Source organism: Cervus elaphus, chromosome 21 (genome assembly GCF_910594005.1).
Source record: "Cervus elaphus chromosome 21, mCerEla1.1, whole genome shotgun sequence".
Taxonomy (NCBI): Eukaryota; Metazoa; Chordata; class Mammalia; order Artiodactyla; family Cervidae; genus Cervus; species Cervus elaphus.
Genome location: NC_057835.1, coordinates 23683683 through 23705279, shown reverse-complemented (window position 1 = coordinate 23705279; position 21597 = coordinate 23683683). Strand labels below are relative to the sequence as shown.

Genomic DNA, 21597 nt, shown 5'->3' with positions numbered 1-21597 from the left:
CGCCGCCTGTTAGGACCACGCCCTCTCCTGCCCAGCAGCCAATCGGCGGCCGCCCAGCCGTTGCCACGGCCACGCCGAGTGTTAGGACCGCGTACACACACAGGGGAGACCTGCCTGCAGCCCCAGACCCAGGGCTCACAACCGTCCCGGCAGCCGCCGCCGGACACCGGCCACTTCCCGGTTTCCCGAGCTCCCAGTATGAACCGCAAGAAGCTGCAGAAGCTGACGGACTCCTTAAATAAAAATTGCAAGCATTGTAAGTAAGAATCAAGGGCTGGGCGGGCAGAGACTCCCGAGCCAGGCCCTATCCTGCGGGTGCTAGAGTCCGTTCTGCAGAGCCTCTCCACGCCAGACCCCAAAGAGGAGTCTGGAAGGGAACACTAGCATCAGTTACTTGGGGTGGACACCCACGGAGCCCAGGATCTTAAGGAGCATTTCCAGGCCTCCAGGCACCAAATTCTACACCCATGCATGCACTACTTGCTTCTCAACCTTCTCTTAACTTCCCATTGCGTTATAAATGTGATTTAATTACCCTGAAGACATATGTGGCCCTAGCCTCAGATTTAGGTGGAAAACAAGCACTAAAAACCACTGGAATCAAGAGAAGTAGCACAACAAAAAGCTCTTAGAGAAAATCAACTGTCAAGGTACAAGTTCTGGAATTTACTAAGCAATCCTTAAGGGAAAGTGGTTATCAACGCTTGAACATCCTTAGGAAAGGTGGGTTAAAGTGGTACAGAAACCTGTATCTCAGGGCAAGAAAATGTGCCTGGAAACCAAGGAGCTCAAAAAAGCTAATCACACAGTAGAGTAGCAGTTCCCATCTCTGGAGCCCTACTTTCCTGTAAAGTGAAGGAGACTTGGCAGGTGGCAAGATGAACACCCATTAAAGATGTTAACATTAATAACCTCCCTACTCCCGTCTCACACATAATCTGAAAAGTGGTCCTAGAATTTCACAGGTAACTTTATAATTATATTAAGATTCAAAAACAGAACTGTGCTTGGGCAAGGAAACTATGGATATGGTATAAATGTCTGATAATCCAGCTTATAAGTTATGTGCTTATTACAAAACTACTGGTCTCTTTAAAAGTAGAAGAAACCATAATCCCAAGACTATTCCCATTGTGCAAAGAAAGAAGAGCAAACATGTTTTGATGTAGTTCTAAAGATTATGGAATCTAGCGCCTTCTAATCAGAGTTAGTATCTTGTATAATGAAAGATAGGAAAGTCTGTCAGGATGGTGCTGCAAATAAAAGTTATGGTGTGTATAAGCATCTTAAACTCCTAAAATAAAAGTTATCCTTTAATCTATTATTATGGTTACTATAATCTGAGAGTTTTGTCCTGCTGTTTTTCTTAAAATACTTTCATTTGTTGGAAAAGACCAGATTTTCTTAAAACATCTAGAAACATATTGAATAAACAATGCAATAACTACTATGCACAACAAACACTGAATTTGATTTAGTTCCTTTTCCAGTGTGTTTGCAAATGTATTGCAGACATTCTGTGAATATATTAAAAGATAAGTGAAAACAGGACAAGAAAACCAGTCAACAGTTTCGATTTTTGTCCTCACATAAAATTTTTAAAGTAAGTCTTAGGAACCTCGATGATTAAATTCTGTGGAAACAGTGACTTAATCATGGACGTTGTGATAATTTTGAATCTTTACACAGAAGACCTTTCTTCTAAAGTCAGATTTCCTTTTAGTTGCCAGGTGATGTTCCCAGCAGGATGAAGTGAGTAGATTTTGCAGAATCAGAGAAGAAAGTATCTTAAGTGGTGGTCTAGTTAATCCACCACCTGGCAGATCTGATCTGCAGAGCAGACTTACACCAATCCAAAAAGATGAAAAATCCCTTCTCCAGTATCCCTAATTTCATTTAGTATTGTATTCTTGAATTTAAGAAACATTTCAGCAAGAGAATTTTTCCTGTTGAAAAATTACTCAGATTTGATACTTTGGGTAATAAACTAATATTCTTTCATTTTTATGTCAGCTGAGATGGGAAAATAGCTAATCAACACCCTCTCAGCTAGCATTCCATATATGTTAACAGATAGCATCATCTTTCAGGCAAGTCTCACTTCCGCAACCATTAACATCTCTTTTTATTTTTAGAGTTTTTATTGTGGTTAAATACACACAATGTAAAATGTATCACTTTAATTATTTGAAGTGCACAGCTCAGTGGCATTAAGTACATTCACATTGTTGGGCAGCTATGCCCCCCATCATCTCCAGAACTTTCTCATCTTCCCAAACTGAACCTCTATCCCCATGAGGCTATTGGTCCCTTCCTCCTCCCCTAGCCCCTGGCACCCACCACCTACTTTTTTGTCTCTGTGAATTTGACTACTCTGGGTACATCATATAAGTGCAATCATAAAATATTTGTCATCTTTGTCTGGCTTATTTCACTCTAGCCTGTTGTATTCAAGAGTCATGATATGGTAGCATGATTCACAATTTCCTTCCTTTTTGAAGCTGAATCATAATCCATTGTATGGATGGACACCCATCTACTCATCCTTCCATGGACACCTGGGTTGCGTCCACCTTTTGACTGTTGTGAATACTCCTGCTATGAACACTGGAGAACAAATATCAGAGTCCATGCTTTCAATCCTCTGGGGAAAGTACCCAGAAGTGAAATCACTGGATTGTGCAGTATTTTGATGTTTAAGTTTTTTGAGGAAGTGACATACCATTCATACCATTTTCTGTGGCAACTAACAGCTCTTTTAAAAATTATAACCACTATATCATTGTCTACTGTTTATCAATCTATTTACTAAATCATTTATTTTCTGAAGATTTCAATGTTCCTTTTAAATTGTGGTGCTCTAAACCAGAAATCACCCTCAAACCTGTCCTGGCCTGCAAGACAAGATGGGATTTACCTGCTTCTCTGTGCTATTTCCTTGTACATGGACACATCTTCTTTGTTTTCAGAAATGCTCAACCACAATTTTGTCTTGTTTTGAAATAAAATCTTCCCCATCTTCCACCTGTAGTTCATATTTAAACTCCGTTTTATGTTCTTAATGCCAGACACTAATCCTTCCACCCAGGCACCTCAGACAGTGATTGGGACACAATCAGCTCTGTGTTTACTGCACCACCCTTTCCACAGTCATGTATACTACAAGCAGGCACGTGTGTGCACACACTTTAGACAAAAGTGTTCTTCTTCCAAGGTGCTGCTTCATGGTTGCCTGTTCATTTTCACATCATCCACAACCCACACTTCCTGTGTGCTAGAATATGCTTAAATCCTTCTTTATGGGAAAATAGGTGATTCTGATTTCCAAAATCTGACTCATGGCTTCACAAAAGCTAATATGAGATGCAAGTAGGTGCCTAGTTTGGGGGAGATTGGTATCTATCTCCAGGGGAATGCTAAACTGTAAATCTCACAAATGCCTGTAATCAAAATGCTGCAGAGGGCTTCCCTGGTGGTCCAGTAGTTAAGAATCTGCCTGCCAGTGCAGGGGACACAGGTTTGATCCCTGATCTGGGAGGATCCCACAGCCATGGAGCAACTTAGCCTGTGCGCCACAACTATTGAGCCTGTGCTCTAGAGCCGGGGAGCCACAACTACTCAAGCTCTTGTGCCCTAGAGCCTATTCTCTGCAAGAAGAGAAGCCACCGCAATGAGAAGCCCATGCATTGCGACTAGAGAGCAGTCCCTGCTTGCCACAACTAGAGAAAGCCTACATGTGGCAATGAAGACCCAGCACAGCCAAAAACGAACAAATAAATAAAACTATTTATTTTTTAACTTAAGTTTTTAAATTTAAGTTTTTAAAATGCTGGGGGAAATTACCATTCTTCACATCACCATGCTCACCTCTGCTGCCTTGTTCAGGTTATAATCAGACCCCACAGTTGCCTTTCAAGTGACCTGGCTGATATTATCTTTTTTTCCTAAATATGACAGCTCAGTCTGTGGGAGGGATGGCTGTTGTTCCCACTATGGCGAGACTCCGGGGTGGTGGGGTCCTCTGTTAACCTGGGGGTCATGAGTGTCAAAGCAGGGTCGTCTCCTGTCGACAGCTGGCTGTGGACGGCTCCAGTGTTGTTTGTTTGCAGACTCATTCATGCAGAGTTGAAGCTGGACTTTAAAGGTTAAAATGCCTTTTTGTTATGTCTTAATTTTATGCTTTCCCAGTTAGCAAATTTGAAGTGAAATGCCTTATCAACCTCTTCTATAACCTGGTGGGAGAAGTGACGGAGCGGCAGGGTGTGATCATCGGGCTGGACCGCAACGCCTTTCGGAACATCCTGCATATGACGTTTGGGATGACGGACGACATGATCATGGACAGGGGTGAGCAGATGCCAGCATCCTGATGGGCCAGATCCAGCCGTAACTGAGGAAAACGGTTTGGAGTTCAGGCAAACTCTGGGAGGGACGCTTCATGTTCTGTGATCCCAATTCCACTTGAATGTAAAAATTTAATTTTCATATTCGTAGGGAAGAAGATAGCGACCACTCTTTTTGTGTATTTAAGAAGAGGACAAAGTCAGCCTGAATAACTAGGTTTCCTTTACCTTATATCAGAAAACCCCAAACATTTCTATTTCTACTTAGTATATAGAATAATATAAAAAGATAGTTTTAAAAGGACACTTAAATTTCCTTATACCATTGAGAGTATTTCAGTAAAAATTAAGATCTAGCCTGTCATGTAGTAGCATTACTTTCATTGAGTAACAAAAATACAAAATTATATATTTCATGTTAACATACCGACATCTAGTATACCAACTTGTTTATATGTTAATTGTTGATTCATGTCTTTAGATATTCAGTTTGCTTGTTCTCACAAAGTATGAAGGGAGAATGTAAAAGTTTAGGTGAAGGAGTTTTCCAGCGTTGTGACGTCTCAGTTTCCTGTTTTGTCAAATGAAAACATCGGACCACACGGTCCTGAAGTTTCACTTAAACGTTAAGAGTGAGCAGTGTGGCGCAGGCCCTCGCTGAGAATACAAGCTCAGCACAAGTGTCATGTTGTATGTCTCTCTCTTTTTTTAGTTTTCCGAGGGTTTGATAAAGACAACGATGGTTGCATAAGTGTAACAGAGTGGGTTTATGGATTATCAGTGTTTCTTCGAGGAACTCTGGAAGAAAAAATGAAATGTAAGATTTCATGTCATCCTAATGGTTTGTACTTTATGATAAGCAGGTGCAAAGAATGAATCAGTGTGGTGGCTTTGTCTGTTGTTTGCTTGATTTGATCTCCCATTGACTTCATGTAGGGAGCAAATTCAAGTCAATAATAAGGGTGGAAAAAAGTAAGAAACAGACAAATCAGGACACTCTAAGGAGGAATCATGCCAAGCAAGACCACATAAGCATGTAGCACACATGCTAACCATATATGCATGCCTTTAGGTATGAAAGTATTGAGTATTTTACATATTTTGTTACTTGAATTATAATCATAAAAGTCAAAAACATTGATTCAAGTTTCTGATTCTTAGTTAATTCCTAATTCACCCCCAGTGAACTCTGTTTAAGAGGTACATTTCAATTAGTTTTCCAAGGTTTTCAAGATGAAATTGTCAACTTGTTGTTCCTTGGCCTGCTCTTTGTAGGTAAGTGTAAGAAACCTTTCTAGAACTGTTGAGTATATTCAGTAAGTGGATGTTAAACATCTATTATGGAAATTGATTGCTTTGAGTCCTGGGGCTTGATAAAGAGTATCACCCTAGAGCCCTGGGCCTTGAAAACCATCAGAGCAAATGCTGCCTTGCTAATGACAGCACTTTCGTATCGGTTGTTTTTTTAAGATTGCTTTGAAGTGTTTGACTTGAACGGGGACAGCTTCATCTCCAAGGAGGAGATGTTCCACATGCTGAAGAACAGCCTCCTGAAGCAGCCGTCTGAGGAAGACCCTGACGAAGGCATCAAAGACTTGGTGGAGATCACACTGAAGAAAATGGTGAGATGGATCATTCAGGCTTTTCTACTGAAATTCACTTCCCAGGTGGCATTCATGGTAAAGAACCTGCCTGCCAGTGCAGGACAGACATGGGTTCAATCCCTGGGTGGGAAAGATCCACTGGAGAAGAGAATGGCAACCCACTCCAGTATTCTTGCCTGCAGAATCCCATGGACAGAAGAGCATGGAGGGCTATAGTCCGTGGGGTTGCAAAGAGTCAAACACAACTGAGCGATTTAGCATGCACTGAAATTCACAGGCCAGAGATGGGATAGAAATAAGAATTCAAATTATGGAAACTCTTTTCCTGGGCTTCTCTGATGGCTCAGTGGTAAAGAATCCGTCTGCCAATGCAGGAGATCCAGGTTCAATCCCTGAATCAAGAAGATCCCCTGGAGAAGGAAATGGCAACCCACTCCAGTATTCTTGCCTGAGAAATGTCATGGACAGAGAAGCCTGGTGAGTTATAGTCCATGGGGACACAAAGAGTCTGACACAACTTAGCAACTAAACAAGAATCAATTTCCTGCCTGGTGAAAGAAAGCTCCAGCTTGTTCTCTTTCACCATAGTATTAAAGGATCTTTTCCATTTCATCACTTAGTCTTTTACTTATCTAACATCTTTCTTTGAACCATGGACCACGAGAAGATAGTGTGTTTCTGTGATCAGTGTTTCCATGTTAACTGCCGCATGGCGGTTGCCCCCAGGACCATGATCATGATGGGAAGCTGTCTTTCGCGGACTATGAACAGGCCGTGAGGGAGGAGACCCTTCTACTGGAAGCGTTTGGGCCATGTCTCCCTGACCCAAAGGTAACGGCGTGTGTTCATAGAACAGAGACCAAAACATCCTGTAGGAGCAGGAGCCCAGGACTCCCTGGTTTGGCAAGTGATCAGATGAGTCACATTCACCCACAGAGGATGGCTTCTAAAAGAGAAAGGTGGCCAAGAAATAGGGCTGGTCCATGTCTTTGAACTCGTGTAGTCCACTGTGACTTTTTCATCCACTAACTTGTTCGTTCCTGTAAGAAATTATTATTAAAGCGTAATGTGGGCCAGAAACCCAGATGAAAAACTCTAGGGCTGCACTCCAGAGTAGGGGAAAAAACATGAAAATGATTACATGATAAAATTATTATTATACCAGCGTTGCAGTAATGCCAATCAGTACCATGAGCAGTGCTGGCAGCCCCATGTGGCCTCACTTGTCCCCTGACAACCCCATGAAGTTAGCAGTATCACTGTCCTCATTTTACGGATGAGGAAACCTAGGCTCAGAGAGTGTGGGCCACTTGCCGGGGTTCACTGATCATGGGTTACAGAGTCCCCGGGACCCAGGTGCTGGGGCTCAGAGGGGCATGTGTGGTCAAGAGGGGACATGGAAACTGCTGCAGGGAGTTGGGTGGACAGCTGGAGGGAAAAGGAGGGCTCGCGGGTCTTGTGGACCCAGTGATCAACCAGATGCACAGGGGCAGCAGGGCCCACACAGAGGGAGTGTCATGTGTGAGAGGTAAAGGGGGACAGTATCAGAAGAGCATCTGGAGTCGTGAGGCTGAGAATGAGCCTGGAGGACACGGAAGGGGCCAGTGCGTGGAGCTCGGAGTTTGGGCTTTGTCTTGAAGGTCATGAGGATCTGTTGAAAGGTGTTAGGCAGGTGGAGTGATGCAATACATGAATATTGCCATATTTCCACCCCAGTCTCTCACCAGTATCTGACACCAGCTGGGCTCGTGTCTTACTCGACCTTGCCCCTTCCCCATCCCCAGGTCTCCCTCCAGCATCTCTGCTGCCACCACAGCCTGGCTGTCCCATGATGAACCCTCTGGGATCCCCAGGGTGCCTGCCCTCCTGCAGCCCCTGGTTCTGGCCTGTGAACCAGCGCCTGGTTCTGGTTCTAAGCCTGTGGACAGGGGCCCCTGGGAGCCAGGTCTCGCCCTCCTGGTGGTCCCTGAACCAGCGCTGGGCTGGAGCAGAGTCAGCACCTGAGAATGAGCACACAGCCCATCCCAGATCCCCACCTCACGCTCCTCATCACTGCCAGGCTCTTCGGACTAACACTTTCTGTTAGTCTGTACTAATTTGAGCACTTTCATTTCACAGAGCCAGAAAGAATTTGAAGCCCAAGTATTCAAAGATCCAAATGAATTCAATGAGGTGTGAATTCCTAAATGTCATCTCAAGTGAGTAAAAAGGGAGGCTCACCCATACTGTGTATTCTTCCTGCTCAGCCTGGAAAGTGCGGGCGAATTTGGTGAATTGTGTGTTTGAGGGGGGATTGGGTCAGGGTTGACTAACATACATCGTCACCTTTGGTGTAAGATCAAATAAGACAGACGTAGACACAGATTTCCTTATTAGCTGTGGTTGGGTTTGGCCCGATGGGTTATCGCTGCAGAGAGGAGTTACCACCTAGACCATCTGTTGACACAAACTGTCATAAAATATCTCCATGAATGAAACGAATAGAGAGAGCGTGTAATCATGAGTTGTTTTCTTCATGACGAAAAGATGGTGGGCACACATCTGAACATCACTGAAACTACTGAATTCCCGTTGGAGCAATCAGTAACCAAGATGGCTTCCAAAGAACGATGATTCCGGTGTTCAGCATTGAGACACCTTCCTGCTGTGCCCTGGGAGACAGCCAGAGACACAGGGCCTGTTTTCATCTGCTCTGTGTCACTGTCTGAAGTGCCTGAGGGCTCAGCCTACTGCCCAGAGGAGCCCCGAGCAAACACCAGGGACAGACAGCACCACGAGGCTGACCCATCTGTGGGTGGGCAGGGGCGGGGCATGCTCCTCCCTGGGTCTGAGGTGAGGTCTGGGTGTGAGTCAGCCCGGACGCCCCCCTTCTGGTCAGATTCAAAGCCCCCACTCTGTTCTGCCCCCCTGGGTCTCCCCATGGGCCCCACTGTTAGTCCACATCACCCCACCTGGGATGCCCCTTGTGCAGCCCCTCATCCGGGGCCATGTCATCACATGTGCCCACCAGCCGGGTATCCCCAAAGCCGGCCTTGCCTTCCCTTGCCCCCGTTTCCAGTGGGTGCTGAGGGCATCGGACGCAGCTCGAGAAAGACGGGCCTCATTCTGCTGCTGAGCCACGTCTGCCTCCTGCGAACTCCAGGGCAGCCGTGGGGATGTCAAGTGGGAACCCCCGGTCCACGTGCAGACACGTAAAGGCCACATGGCCTATCAAATTCCCCTTGTTACTGCATATGCTTTATGACATTTTAGCAAAAGAATACCTAGTGTTAAAAATGAAGTGCTGTAAATAAGTGGAATATCCAATTTCATGAAATAGAAGACATTTTACTGTCCAAATGTTTTCTTAAAGTTTTGGATTCTCACACAGATGGACTTTGATACAACTTCTCTGTCTTGAGTTGGTATATAAAAAATGCAACACAATATGCTTGTAATTTTTATTGTATTTTTCCAATTACAAATAATACTCACTGAAAAATATTTCAGAAGTTTAAGAAATTTTAAGATGAAACTAAAATATTATTATTCTGGTATAGACTCTCTCAGGCTTCCTTAAGGCCTCTGTGAGGACACCTACATTTTTGCACAGAGTCACCCATGTTTTTGGGGGATGGCACTGAACCTCCTCTTTTAAGCTGCTTTTTTATGAACCACTGTGTCAGGAACGTTCCCTCGGGTCAGGAAATCCTTGTCCAGAGCCATCCTGGGAGGCTCTTTCCCTGCCCATCACAATTTGAATGTCGCCACATTTGCTGTTACAAATAATTCTCCAAATGAACTGTCTTCGGAGATAAATCTCCTCACAAGCTTCATCGCTTCCTCACTTGGGGTGACTTTGTGAGTAGGAGTGCTGGCTTCCAGGCCTGCATCTCTGGAGATTTCTGGCACATGTGACTACATGGTCCCGGGAAGGCCGGCAGGGCGGGCGCGTGAGGACCAACCCTGCCCTGTGCCGCACTATTTACTTCTTTGCCAGCATGTGGGCCATAATCGACTGTGATTTTAATGGATCATGCAAAGCCCTGATTTTATACATCTGTCCCTGAACCCTTCCCTGTAGGTCAACCTCCATGTGAATAACCCTGTTTTATTACTTGACTTCATTTAAAACTAAAAAGCCTTTAAAACCCTTGGGGTGGGACTTGAGGGTGGGGCACCCGAGGGAAGTGGCTGGAGCCTCCCCACAGCCCAGGACATGCTGGGTCCCTGTCCTTTCCTCCGGTGACTTTCTGTAGATGTCTAGATTCTCTGTGGCAGCTCGTGAATGACTTTAGCCCCGAGGGTTCACTCAACTTCACAGCAGGTCCTCCGAGCACACGAGTCCCTCTGAGGACCAGCCTCTCCTCCTGCTCCACGTGGGCCCCGCCGCCTCCCCGCCTCCTCCTTCCAGGCTCAGCGGGACTCAGCACTGCGTCTGCCCCAGGGTGGCCGGGTTGGGGCTGTGGGGAACAGTTGTAACCCGGAGCCTTCCTCCCACTGGCTCCTCAACACGCTCCCCCCTCCACGCCCTGGGAGGCCCCTCTGGGAGGGCTGCACAGCCCCTGAGCAGCACAGAGAGACTCTGTTTGGGAAACAAGTAACTTTTTTTTTTTCAGCCACAGGATTTAAAAGCTACCACTGAAAACTGGTAGTCCTGCATTCTTAACCTGCAAATATCTTTGGGAACAAGATTGCACTTGTGAGAAGCCAAGCCTGCAATTGCCTGCATCATAAAATCATCCAAAACATTCATGAGTCCCACCTCGGGCTAAGCTGGCAGGGGCGGGGGAGGTGGGTAACCCTAACTCAGTCCCCTGCCCGGTCCGCAGTGTAGACGAAGGCTCTGCACCCTGCGATAGCCCCGTGACGCCCCTGCTGTCCCCCTCTGCTGGAGTCCCTCCTCCCTACCCCAGCAAGAGTGCTGTCGTGGAGATGGTTCAAGGGAATTCCCATCACACAGGCTCAGAAACTGTACCGATAGCCCCTCTAGAGAAGGTTCTTCCGAGCAGCCCTTCTCAGCATCCCTGACCTCCCAGTCGTCAAGGTTCACATGCAGCTACCAGGGAAAGGAACAGACATGCACCCCAGATCATGTCTTGGTCATGATGCACTCACTGTGCAACTGCCTGGTGATACCCAGAAAGTGCAGATGTCACATGTGTCCCCCTCCTGGGGGACCACCCCTCCCTCTGGGGGGAGCACATGACCTCCTGGAGTGGCTCCTGTCTGGTCACCAGTGAAGGAGGAGCCAACCCTGAACACATCCCAGAACCAGAATCAGCCCCTAGACGCCAGCTTTCCGGCAGAGGAAAGGGCAGCCATGGTGGGCCCAGCCCAGGAGACTCTCTCCCCATCCCAGCCCCATGGGGATACACCGTTCCAGGTCCCGTCATCCTAAGTGCGGCTTCCTGCGGCCCAAGCCTCCCACCATATCTGCCAGAAAAACATTCCTCCCCAAGACCCACATCTTCTTGTCTGCCTGTACCTCCTGCTGCCCTGCCTGCCCATCCGGCCTGGGATGGACCCGCTGGCCCTGGCATCTCCACGGGAGAGACAGTCCACCTGGAAGGTGTCTGAGGAAACCAGGTGAGGTCCCAGCCGTCCTGCCCTCGGCCTGTGCACACCGTCTCCTGTCCCCACCCCAGGTCTCTATGTGGACAATGCTCGGGGTCTCAGAGCCGGGACAGTAAGCCAAGTTTGGAGCAAGGCCCAGGCAAGCCGGGGGTGGGCACATCCTCCCTACAGTGGTGTTTTGAGTGGAGCCACTGCCTCCTGGTGGGGCGGTTAGCCCGGACCTCAGGACACGGCTGGGCCCCGCCCTTCCACAAGGAGGCTGTGAGGAGAGGTCATGGGGGAATGTTGGAAGTCCTTCCCTGGGAGGGGGAGCTGGACCCTCACACAGAGGACAGAGTGGTGCCAGACACAGACTTCCATGTGGAGAAGGAGAAGCAGAGGCCATGAGACCCTGCAGCACACACAGAAGTGACCATGTGGCCCTTACAGAGGCAGGGACCCAGCCCAAGGACCCAGCATGGGGCGGGGGCATGGGTTTGCACCAGGCCCCCCCACCTCGGTCCAGCTCTGACTGCCTCACACAGGCCACGTGGACTTGAAAGTCCGACATAAGTGAAAGGTGATTTGTGAGCTGGTGGGGACTAGAATACGCACCATCCATCAGGGCTGCGCGGAGAAGTTGTGGTCACAGTGGGACAGTCATGTATTCTCAGCTTATAACATTGTTATTGAATTGCTAAGTCCAGTCTGAATCTTTGCAACCCCAAGGGCTTTAGCCCACCAGGCTCCTCTCTCCATGGAATTCTCCAGGCAAGAATACTGGAGTGGGTATCCATTCCCTTCTCCAGGGGATCTTCCTGACTCAGGGAATCAAACCCACATCTCCTGCATTGGCAGGCAGATTCTTTACCAAAGAGGCCCCAAGGAAGCCCCATAGGCTATAAACACTCTACAAAATGTGTTTCATATAAAACGGGAAAACACCTACACTCGCTGCCTCCTCTCATAGGGACTTTGAGAATGAGTGAGAATAAAGTTTATGATGCCATTTTGTAAACTGTGAAGTGTGACAGAAATCTGAGATAAATAGGGGTACACCGTAGACGTGAGTGTCTAGGGCAGGCAGTGTCCTCACCAGGATCTCGTAGCAGATGAATAAATAAGAACACCGCGGACTCGACTTGAAGATCCAGCTCTGGGTCCTCCCCATGACAAGTGTGGAGCGTCATCTGAGTGGCGGAGCTGAAGTCTCGTGAGGGGTTCCCTAGAACTCCTTCAGCCATCTAGTGTATTTAGAGAAATGGCACTCATGAAGCAGGATAAAGCTCCAAAGAAAGTATCACTAGGATTTTCACAAATGTGACACTCTTGGGGTCTGTTTTTATGAAGTTTCCCCCTGTTAACCCACAAATGCATCCTCCCCACAGACTCACAGAAACACACAGTAGTTTATTCTGCTTATGAGACTCACTCGAGTCCCCTGAAACCCCATGAACAATATGAAAAGGCAAAAAAATATGACAGTGAAAGATGAGCCCCCCAGGTCATAGGTGTCCACTATGCTACTGGAGAAGAGCAGAGAAATAGCTCCAAAAGGAATGAAGAGGCTGAGCCAAAGCAGAAACAATGCCCAGTTGTGGATGTGTCTGGTGATAAAAGTACATACAGTCCAATGCTGTAAAGAACAATATTGCATAGGAACCTGGAACGTCAGATCCATGAATCAAGGTAAATTGGATATGGTCAAACAGGAGATGGCAAGAGTAAACATCAACATTTTAGGAATCAGTGAACTAAAATGGACCGTAATGGGCAAATTTAATTCAGACAACCATTACATCTCACTCATCATGACCCTGCTAATCCTGAAGCCACTGGTGCTGTCCCACTGGGTCCTGTCAACCCCATTCGAGGCTCCAGTGCTTCTGGCACTGGCTCTTGAGTGCTGAAATAGAAATCAGTAGGATACAGGGTTTGCCTGGAAGCACAGGCGTCTGAGGGCTACTGAGCAAACAGCTGCATCCAGGTTATGTGAGCTCCAACCAGTCCAGTCCACACTTGGGTGTGCCTGCCATGTTCCTGAATGGGACACTGTGAATTTGACTAAGTGGAGAACAAGCTTCTTGCCTCTTTGAATTTCTAAATATGACCTGCTGCTGATTTTGACACGTGTAAATGTAGAAGAGCACAGCGACCTCAGGAAACCAGGGTCAGTTGATGGCCGGGAAGGGTGGACACCTCCTTCTTGCCAAGGGCACCATCCTGTCTGGGTCTGTGCACAGAGGCACCGGTGTGCAGAGTCTGCAGAACCCCAGGGAGTGCCCACCTGCGGAGTACACGGTGGGGGGAGGGGGAGGGGAGGACCAAGAGGAAGCGGGAGGGGGAAGGGATGACGGAGTAGCAAGAAAGAGATGTTCTGACTGCCGGCATGGTTTTTAAATCGTGAATTTTTTTTAAGATAACAGGTAAGATGGAGAGTTAAGAGCGGCACTCGCTCCTGTCCGCCGTCAGGTAGGAAATCCTGGCCGTGCAGTCTGGCCTCCGCGGGCACAGCAGGATGTGAGCAGGCTGGGGCCTGCAGCCCAGCGCCAGGTATGCGGCCCGAGGAGGGCGCGCCCACGGCAGGTGCAGCTCGGCCAGCGCCCGCGGCCCCGGGACAGGAGCCCTGCAGGTGCGGTCGGGGCACGCCCGAGTCTGCAGAGCCACGCGGCGCCCTCCGCCTGCAGGTCCCGGGGTGCAGTGGGGCGGGGCCCCGGGGGGTGGGCGGGGGAGGGTCATGGAGCTGGCGGCTCGGGTGACGCCCACGGGCAGCTCCGGGAGGGGGCGTGGGCAGAGGGGGTTCCTGGGGAATCCTCTCTGCAGAGGCCTCGCTGGACACTCAGCGCAGCCCCACCCCTGCCTGCATTCTTGGCACCCACAGCCCCCCTTCCCCCGGGGCAGCCGCTCCGACCGCGCGCCCTGCCTGGACCTGCTGCTGCGAGGGAGGAAGGCCGGCCGTCACGTCCCTCAGGTGCTGCCGGGGCGAACAGTCACAGAAAGTCAGAGTCAGGATGTTCTGGGACTCAGGCCCCCTGAGGTTGTGATCCGAGGCTGGGGGCCTGCAGCCCGCGGGGCCTCAGGCGGTGCAGGCCCCGGTCTGGGGGCGGGGGAGGGGACGGGTGCCGGGTGCCGCTCAGCCCCGCCTCTGAGCTGCGCCGTCCCCGCCCCAGCCCCACCCTGCCTCCCCAGGGTCAGCAGGCTTGCTTCTGGTACTGCCCCTCTGCACGCCCCACCGCCGGGGACCCACAGGAGGGTGGGCTCTGCCAGGCGCCCAGGCCCCTCTGGGCCTCACACCGCGTTCCCGTTGTGGGTGACCCAGATGCCCACCCGCAGGATGTGGAGACACAGGAAGGGACAGACGGGGAGAGGGGCACCTGGAGGGCACCCGGCTCAGAAGAGACACTCCATCCAGGTCAGCCCCAGACTCAGTCATCCAGACGGCCTCCAGTGAAGAGCCGGTGCTCTGGCCATGTGTCAAGGACTCGGACTTGTAGGTGCTCGGATGGCAATGAGGCAGGGCTCCCTGGCGCCCCTCAGCAGGCAGACTCGCTCACAGGGCCCTCAAGGGACAGAGTGTCCAGGGGGTCCCTGAAGGCGCTGAAGTGCCATGTCCTTGGACTCAAGGGAAAACAGCACAGTTTGTAGTGACACGGGGACACTATGGTGATGTGGGGCACAGTGACACAGGGATGCTGTGGTCACACGGGGACGCTATGGTGACGTGGGACACAGGGACACAGGGATGCTGTGGTCACACAGGGACACTATGGTGACGTGGGACACAGGGACACAGGAATGCTGTGGTCACACGGGGATGCTATGGTGACGTGGGACACAGTGACACAGGGATGCTGTGGTCACACGGGGACGCTATGGTGACGTGGGACACAGTGACACAGGGATGCTGTGGTCACAGGACACTATGGTGACGTGGGACACAGTGACACAGGGATGCTGTGGTCACACGGGGATGCTATGGTGACGTGGGACACAGGGACGCTGTGCTCACATGGGGACGCCGTGGTGATGTGGGACACAGGGACGCTGTGGTCACACGGGGATGCTGTGGTGATGTGGGACACAGGGACACAGGGACGCTGTGGTCACACGGGGACGCCGTGGTAACGTGGGACACGGACACAGGGACACTGTGGTCACACGGGGACGCCGTGGTGACGTGGGACACAGGGACACAGGGACGCTGTGGTCACACGGGGACGCTGTGGTGACATGGGACACAGGGACACTGTGGTCACACGGGGACGCCATGGTGACGTGGGACACAGGGACACAGGGATGCTGTGGTCACACGGGGACGCCATGGTGACGTGGGACACAGTGACACAGGGATGCTGTGGTCACACGGGGACGCCATGGTGACGTGGGACACAGTGACACAGGGATGCTGTGGTCACACGGGGATGCTATGGTGACGTGGGGCACAGTGACACAGGGATGCTATGGTCACACGAGGACACTGTAGTGACATGGGATACTATGTGACATGGTGTTATGGGGACACTGTAGTGACATGGGACACAGTGACACAGGGATGCTGTGGTCACACGGGGATGCTATGGTGACGTGGGACACAGTGACACAGGGATGCTATGGTCACAGGACACTATGGTGACATGGGACGCAGTGACACAGGGATGCTGTGGTCACATGGGGACACTGTAGTGACATGAGACACAGTGACACAGGGATGCTATGGTCACACGGGGACACTATGGTGAATCAAGACAGGGGGAGCATGCTCTCTTGCCTAGGCTCCCTCAGCACCACCAAGTCCCAGGAGCTCACAGGTGACAGGTGAGGCCCAGGGACAACATCCTGCACCTGCCTCTGACCTTGGACACTGTCCCTGCTGTGTGATCAGAACGCTTGTCTCTGGTGCCGCTATGTGCTATGGTTGTGTCTGCTCACACACACACATATACACACTCACACACATACACTCTCACACAGTCACACATACTCTCACACACTCACACTCTCACACACATACACTCTCACACAGTCACACATACTCGCACACACTCACACACACAACTCAAACAGGCTCACACTCACACATACACACTCACACACAGTCACATTCACAGTCACTCTCACCACACACATACGCATGCTCTCACAACTCACACACTCACACAACTCACACTCTCACACAACACATATACTCACACTCATATATATACACACTCTCAGACACACACAGTCACACACACTCATACACACTCACACAACTCACATTCTCAGCCTCACACACTCACACACACACACACTCTCACCTTCACACACACATATACACTCACACACACACACTCTCATACACCCTCACACATACACATACACACAGACTGCCTCCCTCTGCCTCAGGCGCCCTTGCCATCAACTCCCCCTGCACTGCCCTCCCCTGCCATTCTTTGGTGGCACAGGTGTGAGCACAGGTGTCCCCTCTCAAGAGAGGGTGAGGGCAAGGGGCACACAGCCTTGGGGCCCGGGGGCACCCCACAGCCATGGCTCGCTTCCCTGGGATGGAGGCGGCCAAGCCTGAGAGCACCTGGGGCTGCAGGCAGAGAGCATGGAAGAGCCAACCGGCTCCGGAAACACAGGGTCACCCCAGGAGGTCCTGTAATCCCCTCTACCTGGAAGAATCTGCAGCCCAGAAAGGTGCGAAGGGGTGGGGGCACAGCCCGCTGTGGGTTTCTCAGCACCCTCTCCCGGTCACTCTGAACAAGCCTGTTCCTGCAGCTGCCTCTCAGAGCTGGAAAAATTACTACAGTGTTCAAAGTCCAGGAGCAAACAGCACTTGATTTTACAGAAAGCTTGGCATTGGCTCTGATAGAAACACATGACTAGCGACCTCCTCCAAGGAGCCTTCCAGCCTCAGCAAAGCCCAGTTTCCCTGATGACCGTTGTGCCCTCCTCCAAGGTCACCCCTGGGGTCTGCACAGTTACAACCCACGGGCATCGCAGTCAGTTTGCTCCTGAGAAACCCTGATAAGCAGAGGAGGGCAGCAGAGGGACGGGGGTGAGGTCACCTGGGCCATGTAGGAGGGGGAGGTGGGGAGCCTGCCTCGTCCCATCAGGTAGGAAATCCTGGCCGTGCAGTCTGGCCTCCGCAGGCACAGCAGGATGTGAGCAGGCCAGGGCCTGCAGCCCAGCGCCAGGTATGCAGCCCAAGGAGGGCGCGCCCACGGCAGGTGCAGCTCGGCCAGCGCCCGCAGCCCCGGGACAGGAGCCCTGCAGGTGCAGTCAGGGCACGCCCGAGTCTGCAGAGCCAAACGGCGCCCCAGTCTCTGAGTGCCCTCGGTCTGCAGGTCCCAGACCTGCAGCGGGGGCGGGGTCCACGAGGCCCAGGATCGGGCAGCTAGGGTGACACCCATGGGCACCTCTGGGAGCGGGTGTGAGTCAAGGGGGTTCCCAGGGAACCCTGTCTGCAGAGGTCTTGCTGGACACGCAGTGCTGCCCCTCTGCCCCCACACCAGCACCCTGTCTGTCCACCCTTGGCCATCCCTGGGCACATGGCTCTCTGAGCCTCCAGCTGCCACCTGAGTCTCCTTGGCGGGTTCACACCCACCATGGGGAGGGGACTCCCGGTTCTTTGCTGAAGGACTGCCTGGCCCCCTGGGAGGGCTCCCCCTCCCTAATGTGACCTCAGAAACCAGACAGGGTCCCCGGGTCCTGACACACATTCTTTCTCTGCTTCCTCCAAAGGCCTGGATCCTCAGACTGGATTCGCTGTTTCTATCAGTTGCATTGTGAGATAGGAGACGTGGTGCTAAGCTAAGGGTTGGAGTCCTGGAGGACAGCGTTTCATCAGCCGTCCCATTATTGCAGCCACGCTAAGACCAACCCTCCTCACCCCAAGGGAAGCGGGCTCAGCACAGCCTCCATCACCCTGCTGCCAGCCTCTGCTTTATTCTCAGTTTCTATTTACTTGTCTTGTGGTTTTTTTCATTCTACACAAACATAGGTCCATAAACACATAGGTCTGGCCACTTTTACTCACTCTAGTTCCCCTGCCTTTGCACACACTTGGCACTTAATAAATGTTTCCTGGGTGAGTTGATGACTGAATCCCAAGGCTGGGTCGTGGGAAAACCCCTTTCTGTTTTAGTCTGTGCACCCAGGGCAATGATGACTTCTGAGAAAGCTGTCGGGCCACAGCACGTGCCCAATAGCACAAAGTGGGAGGATCAGCTCCCCAAGGCCCTGTCTGCCTGCAACTCACCATGAGACCAGGAGCCTGACCAGCAGTTCACCCACCCATCATTTCAGGGGCATCAGTGTTGACCTTTTATGTTGGTCACCAAAAAAATTAAAAATGTCCCTCTGAGACAAAGAACAATGAACCAGGGCTACTTGGGTATCTGGAAAGTCACTGACATGAGTAGGTCTCTGCCCACGGCTGATTCAGCATCTTTACTTGAAGTTCAGACAGTAAATTTATCGCATCAAATATGTCTTCAAAAAGGGAGCAGAAGTAAACAGACTCCTTTTGAAGCATGGAGTAAGTATGGTTGGAGTTCAATACACTGTGTCCTGCTGAGGAGGCTAGATCAAGCCAAGACAATCTTCTAAGAAACTGACATCCTTATGAAACTTAAACATCAGATATTTTCTGATTCCTGAGTTGAGTCCCTGAAGGTGGGCATTGCAGGATTCCACCCAGACCGGGGTGAAATTATAAAACTGAGGGTTTCAAAACTCATGTTTTCATGGCTAGCCACCGAGATCTTAACTTTTAAAGGCTGAGAACGTGCAGGTCAACAAGGTAAAAAACTACCTGGGGAAGTCACGCATCCCGAGAAGTCTCTCTTCCCCCACGGCTATGTGTTACAGGCTCAGAAACGGGCACCGTCTGGGCCTGTTCAAAAGTGTTCTGGCAACCTGATGCTTCCAAGAGGCTGCCCGGCTTCCTGGCTCGACATTACCAGGATGAGGAGCCCTGGAGATGACACCCCTGCTGTCTGCACGGCCTCATACCTCCTCCCCCTCCCTTCCCGATGGTTCACCACCCGCAGACCTCCCCGGTCTCTGCTGAGAGTTCAGCCCCAACCCCCGCCCTGCCCGCTCCTCAGCCGATTCCCCTGGGCCCTGGACCCATAATTCACTGCAATGCCCCTGTCTGGAGGGTGACCATCCCCAGTCACGTGTTGGATGCGTGACGACTGTTAGACCAGACTCGCCGACTCCACGGGGGACTCTGCTGATTCCCCCAAAGATCCCAGAATTCAGATCTCCTGCCCTGAGAATGACAGATGTCCATCTCAGCCCTCCGGGAGCAGCCACACCACAGCCTGGCCGATGCGGCACCCCCTCCTCCAGAACCTTCCATTCAACTGCTCTACCCTCCAGACACGGCCTTCTGAGCGGCTGCCTCTCAAACCCGTCCCGCTGCACTTGGCCTTCCGTGCCATGCACACCTCAGCAGCTCACCCCAGTGCCCCCACAGGCCCCTGCAACCTCACATTTCAGTGCCAACAGGCACCTGCCCTCCAGGAACCAGGTATCCCGTGGATGCTGATAACGAGAGAGCACCGACCGCTGGTCTGAGGACGCTGAAGCCCCCAGAGCACAGCCCCATCACTCCCACACAGGTCCCCCGGCCACCAGGACTCAGATCCCGTTCCCTGAAGTGTTCAGTGAGGAGCCGCGCACTGAGTCACAGTTGGCGGGCTGTCTCCCTGGTGTCCGTGCCCTGACCCTGTGCCTGCAGGGTTTTTATTATTTGAGTGGCACTTTTATACTTTGCAAATCACTTTTATATCCATGACTTCATGAAATCTTACAGCCGTCCCGGAAGTGGACGGGCAGACAGGGTGATTAATGGTGAGCAAACTGAGGCGGGGAGAGGTCAGACCTCAGCCGCAAGGTGCTCACTGGGCGGTGCCGTGGACAGGGTCCCAGTGCCAGCCCGAAGTCACCCCAGCTTCGCGGGATCAACAGAATCCACAGGCGGCATGTATTGGAACACAGACAGCGCCAAGAGAGGCCTGGCTCAAGAGCAGAAGACACGGAGCCTCCACAGCAAGGCAGCTTCGGGGGTGAAAGCAGCTCTGAAACATGTGCTGGGTCGTTGTGCTTGTTCTCACGGCATGCTGCGTGCTCTGGTGCAAGGGCCTAATTACCCTAACGTGGCCTTTAGCTCCCACCTGGCAGAGGTGATGCCTGATGTTACAAAGTCACATCTCTGGCCACGGGCCCACTAGGCCCGGTCACAGGCCTAACACAGGTCAAACGCAGCAGCGGCTCCTGCCAGGGGCATCCCCCCCCATGTCCAAGGACATCAGAGCCGAGGTGACCTGAGACTTCTCGAGGGCAGGGTAGTGGGGCAGAGAGCCCCCCTCCCAGGGCGGGGGGCCAGCTCCCAGGGGACCAGACAGAGCAGAGGGGTGGACTGCCAGCCTCACACAGACGTCAGCTCCCCTGCGGACTCGGAGCCCGTGGTGGGAACTCGCTGCAAACCTACCGGGCTGAAAGGAAATCATTCATTTGCCTGGAGAACAAGATGTACCCAGAAACTCATCCAACTTCTCGCCGCCACCACCAGGAAAAACACACAGCAAGGAGCTGGACGACGCGGCTAACCATTGCTCAAACCTGCGGCCGGAGCAGGCACCAGCCTGCCCAAATTCCTCCCACCCGCCTGCCCGCCAGGAGCAGCCAGGAAAACACAAAGAGATGTGGAGAGTTCAAAGGCTGAAGAGCTGGTTGTGTCGTTACCACCAGCACGGATGGTAACGGCTGTGAGCGTCCACCAGAGAGCTGACCTGAGGCTCCTTTCCATCTGCATCAGCCACGGCGGGTGAGGAGACTTCCTGGAAGTGGGGCCCCAAGACTCAGTGTGTCCTGCACACGGGCACACTCATACAGCGCACACACACGCACGCCTGTGCAGGTGCACACATGCACGCACACACACACCTGTCTCTCTAATAAGCAACCTGCTGGGAGGAGAGGCCATGAAGACAAACCTCTGTGGAAACCATCCTGACGAAGACTCTGCTCCCTGTTCTGTCAGCTTCCGCGGCTCCTCTTCTCACGTCGATCTCCTCAGAAACAGCACCCTCACAAAACTTCATTAAGACATGGTGCCCAGA

At 51.4% G+C, this 21597-nt stretch overlaps 1 protein-coding gene across 9 annotated transcripts; it reads left to right on the top strand.

Annotated features, from left to right (window-relative positions):
• The first annotated feature begins 73 nt into the window (after positions 1-73).
• On the top strand, positions 74-10676 carry EFCAB1 (EF-hand calcium binding domain 1). 9 transcript variants are annotated; one of them, XM_043880475.1, is made up of 8 exons: positions 82-256; positions 4189-4347; positions 5056-5160; positions 5559-5618; positions 5814-5965; positions 6674-6778; positions 8066-8145; positions 10546-10676. In XM_043880475.1, exons 1-7 carry the CDS (start codon positions 199-201, stop codon positions 8123-8125), a joined length of 699 nt encoding a protein of 232 aa, XP_043736410.1. In that variant the 5' UTR covers positions 82-198; the 3' UTR covers positions 8126-8145; positions 10546-10676. The 9 variants fall into 9 exon arrangements, with proteins under 9 accessions (XP_043736412.1, XP_043736410.1, XP_043736408.1 ...); XM_043880473.1 differs by lacking the exon at positions 10546-10676 and adding an exon at positions 8474-9432; XM_043880477.1 differs by lacking the exons at positions 5559-5618; positions 10546-10676 and adding an exon at positions 8474-9432 and having other exon boundaries at positions 74-256.
• Positions 10677-21597: the final 10921 nt, after the last annotated feature.

Coding starts and splice junctions, on each gene's coding strand:
- EFCAB1 (XM_043880475.1), top strand. CDS start 199: ATGAACCGCAAGAAGCTGCAGAAGCTGACGGACTCCTTAAATAAAAAT. Junction 5,161..5,558: donor TCTGGAAGAAAAAATGAAAT/GTAAGATTTCAT, acceptor CATTTCAATTAG/TTTTCCAAGGTTTTCAAGAT. Junction 5,619..5,813: donor CCTTGGCCTGCTCTTTGTAG/GTAAGTGTAAGA, acceptor TGTTTTTTTAAG/ATTGCTTTGAAGTGTTTGAC.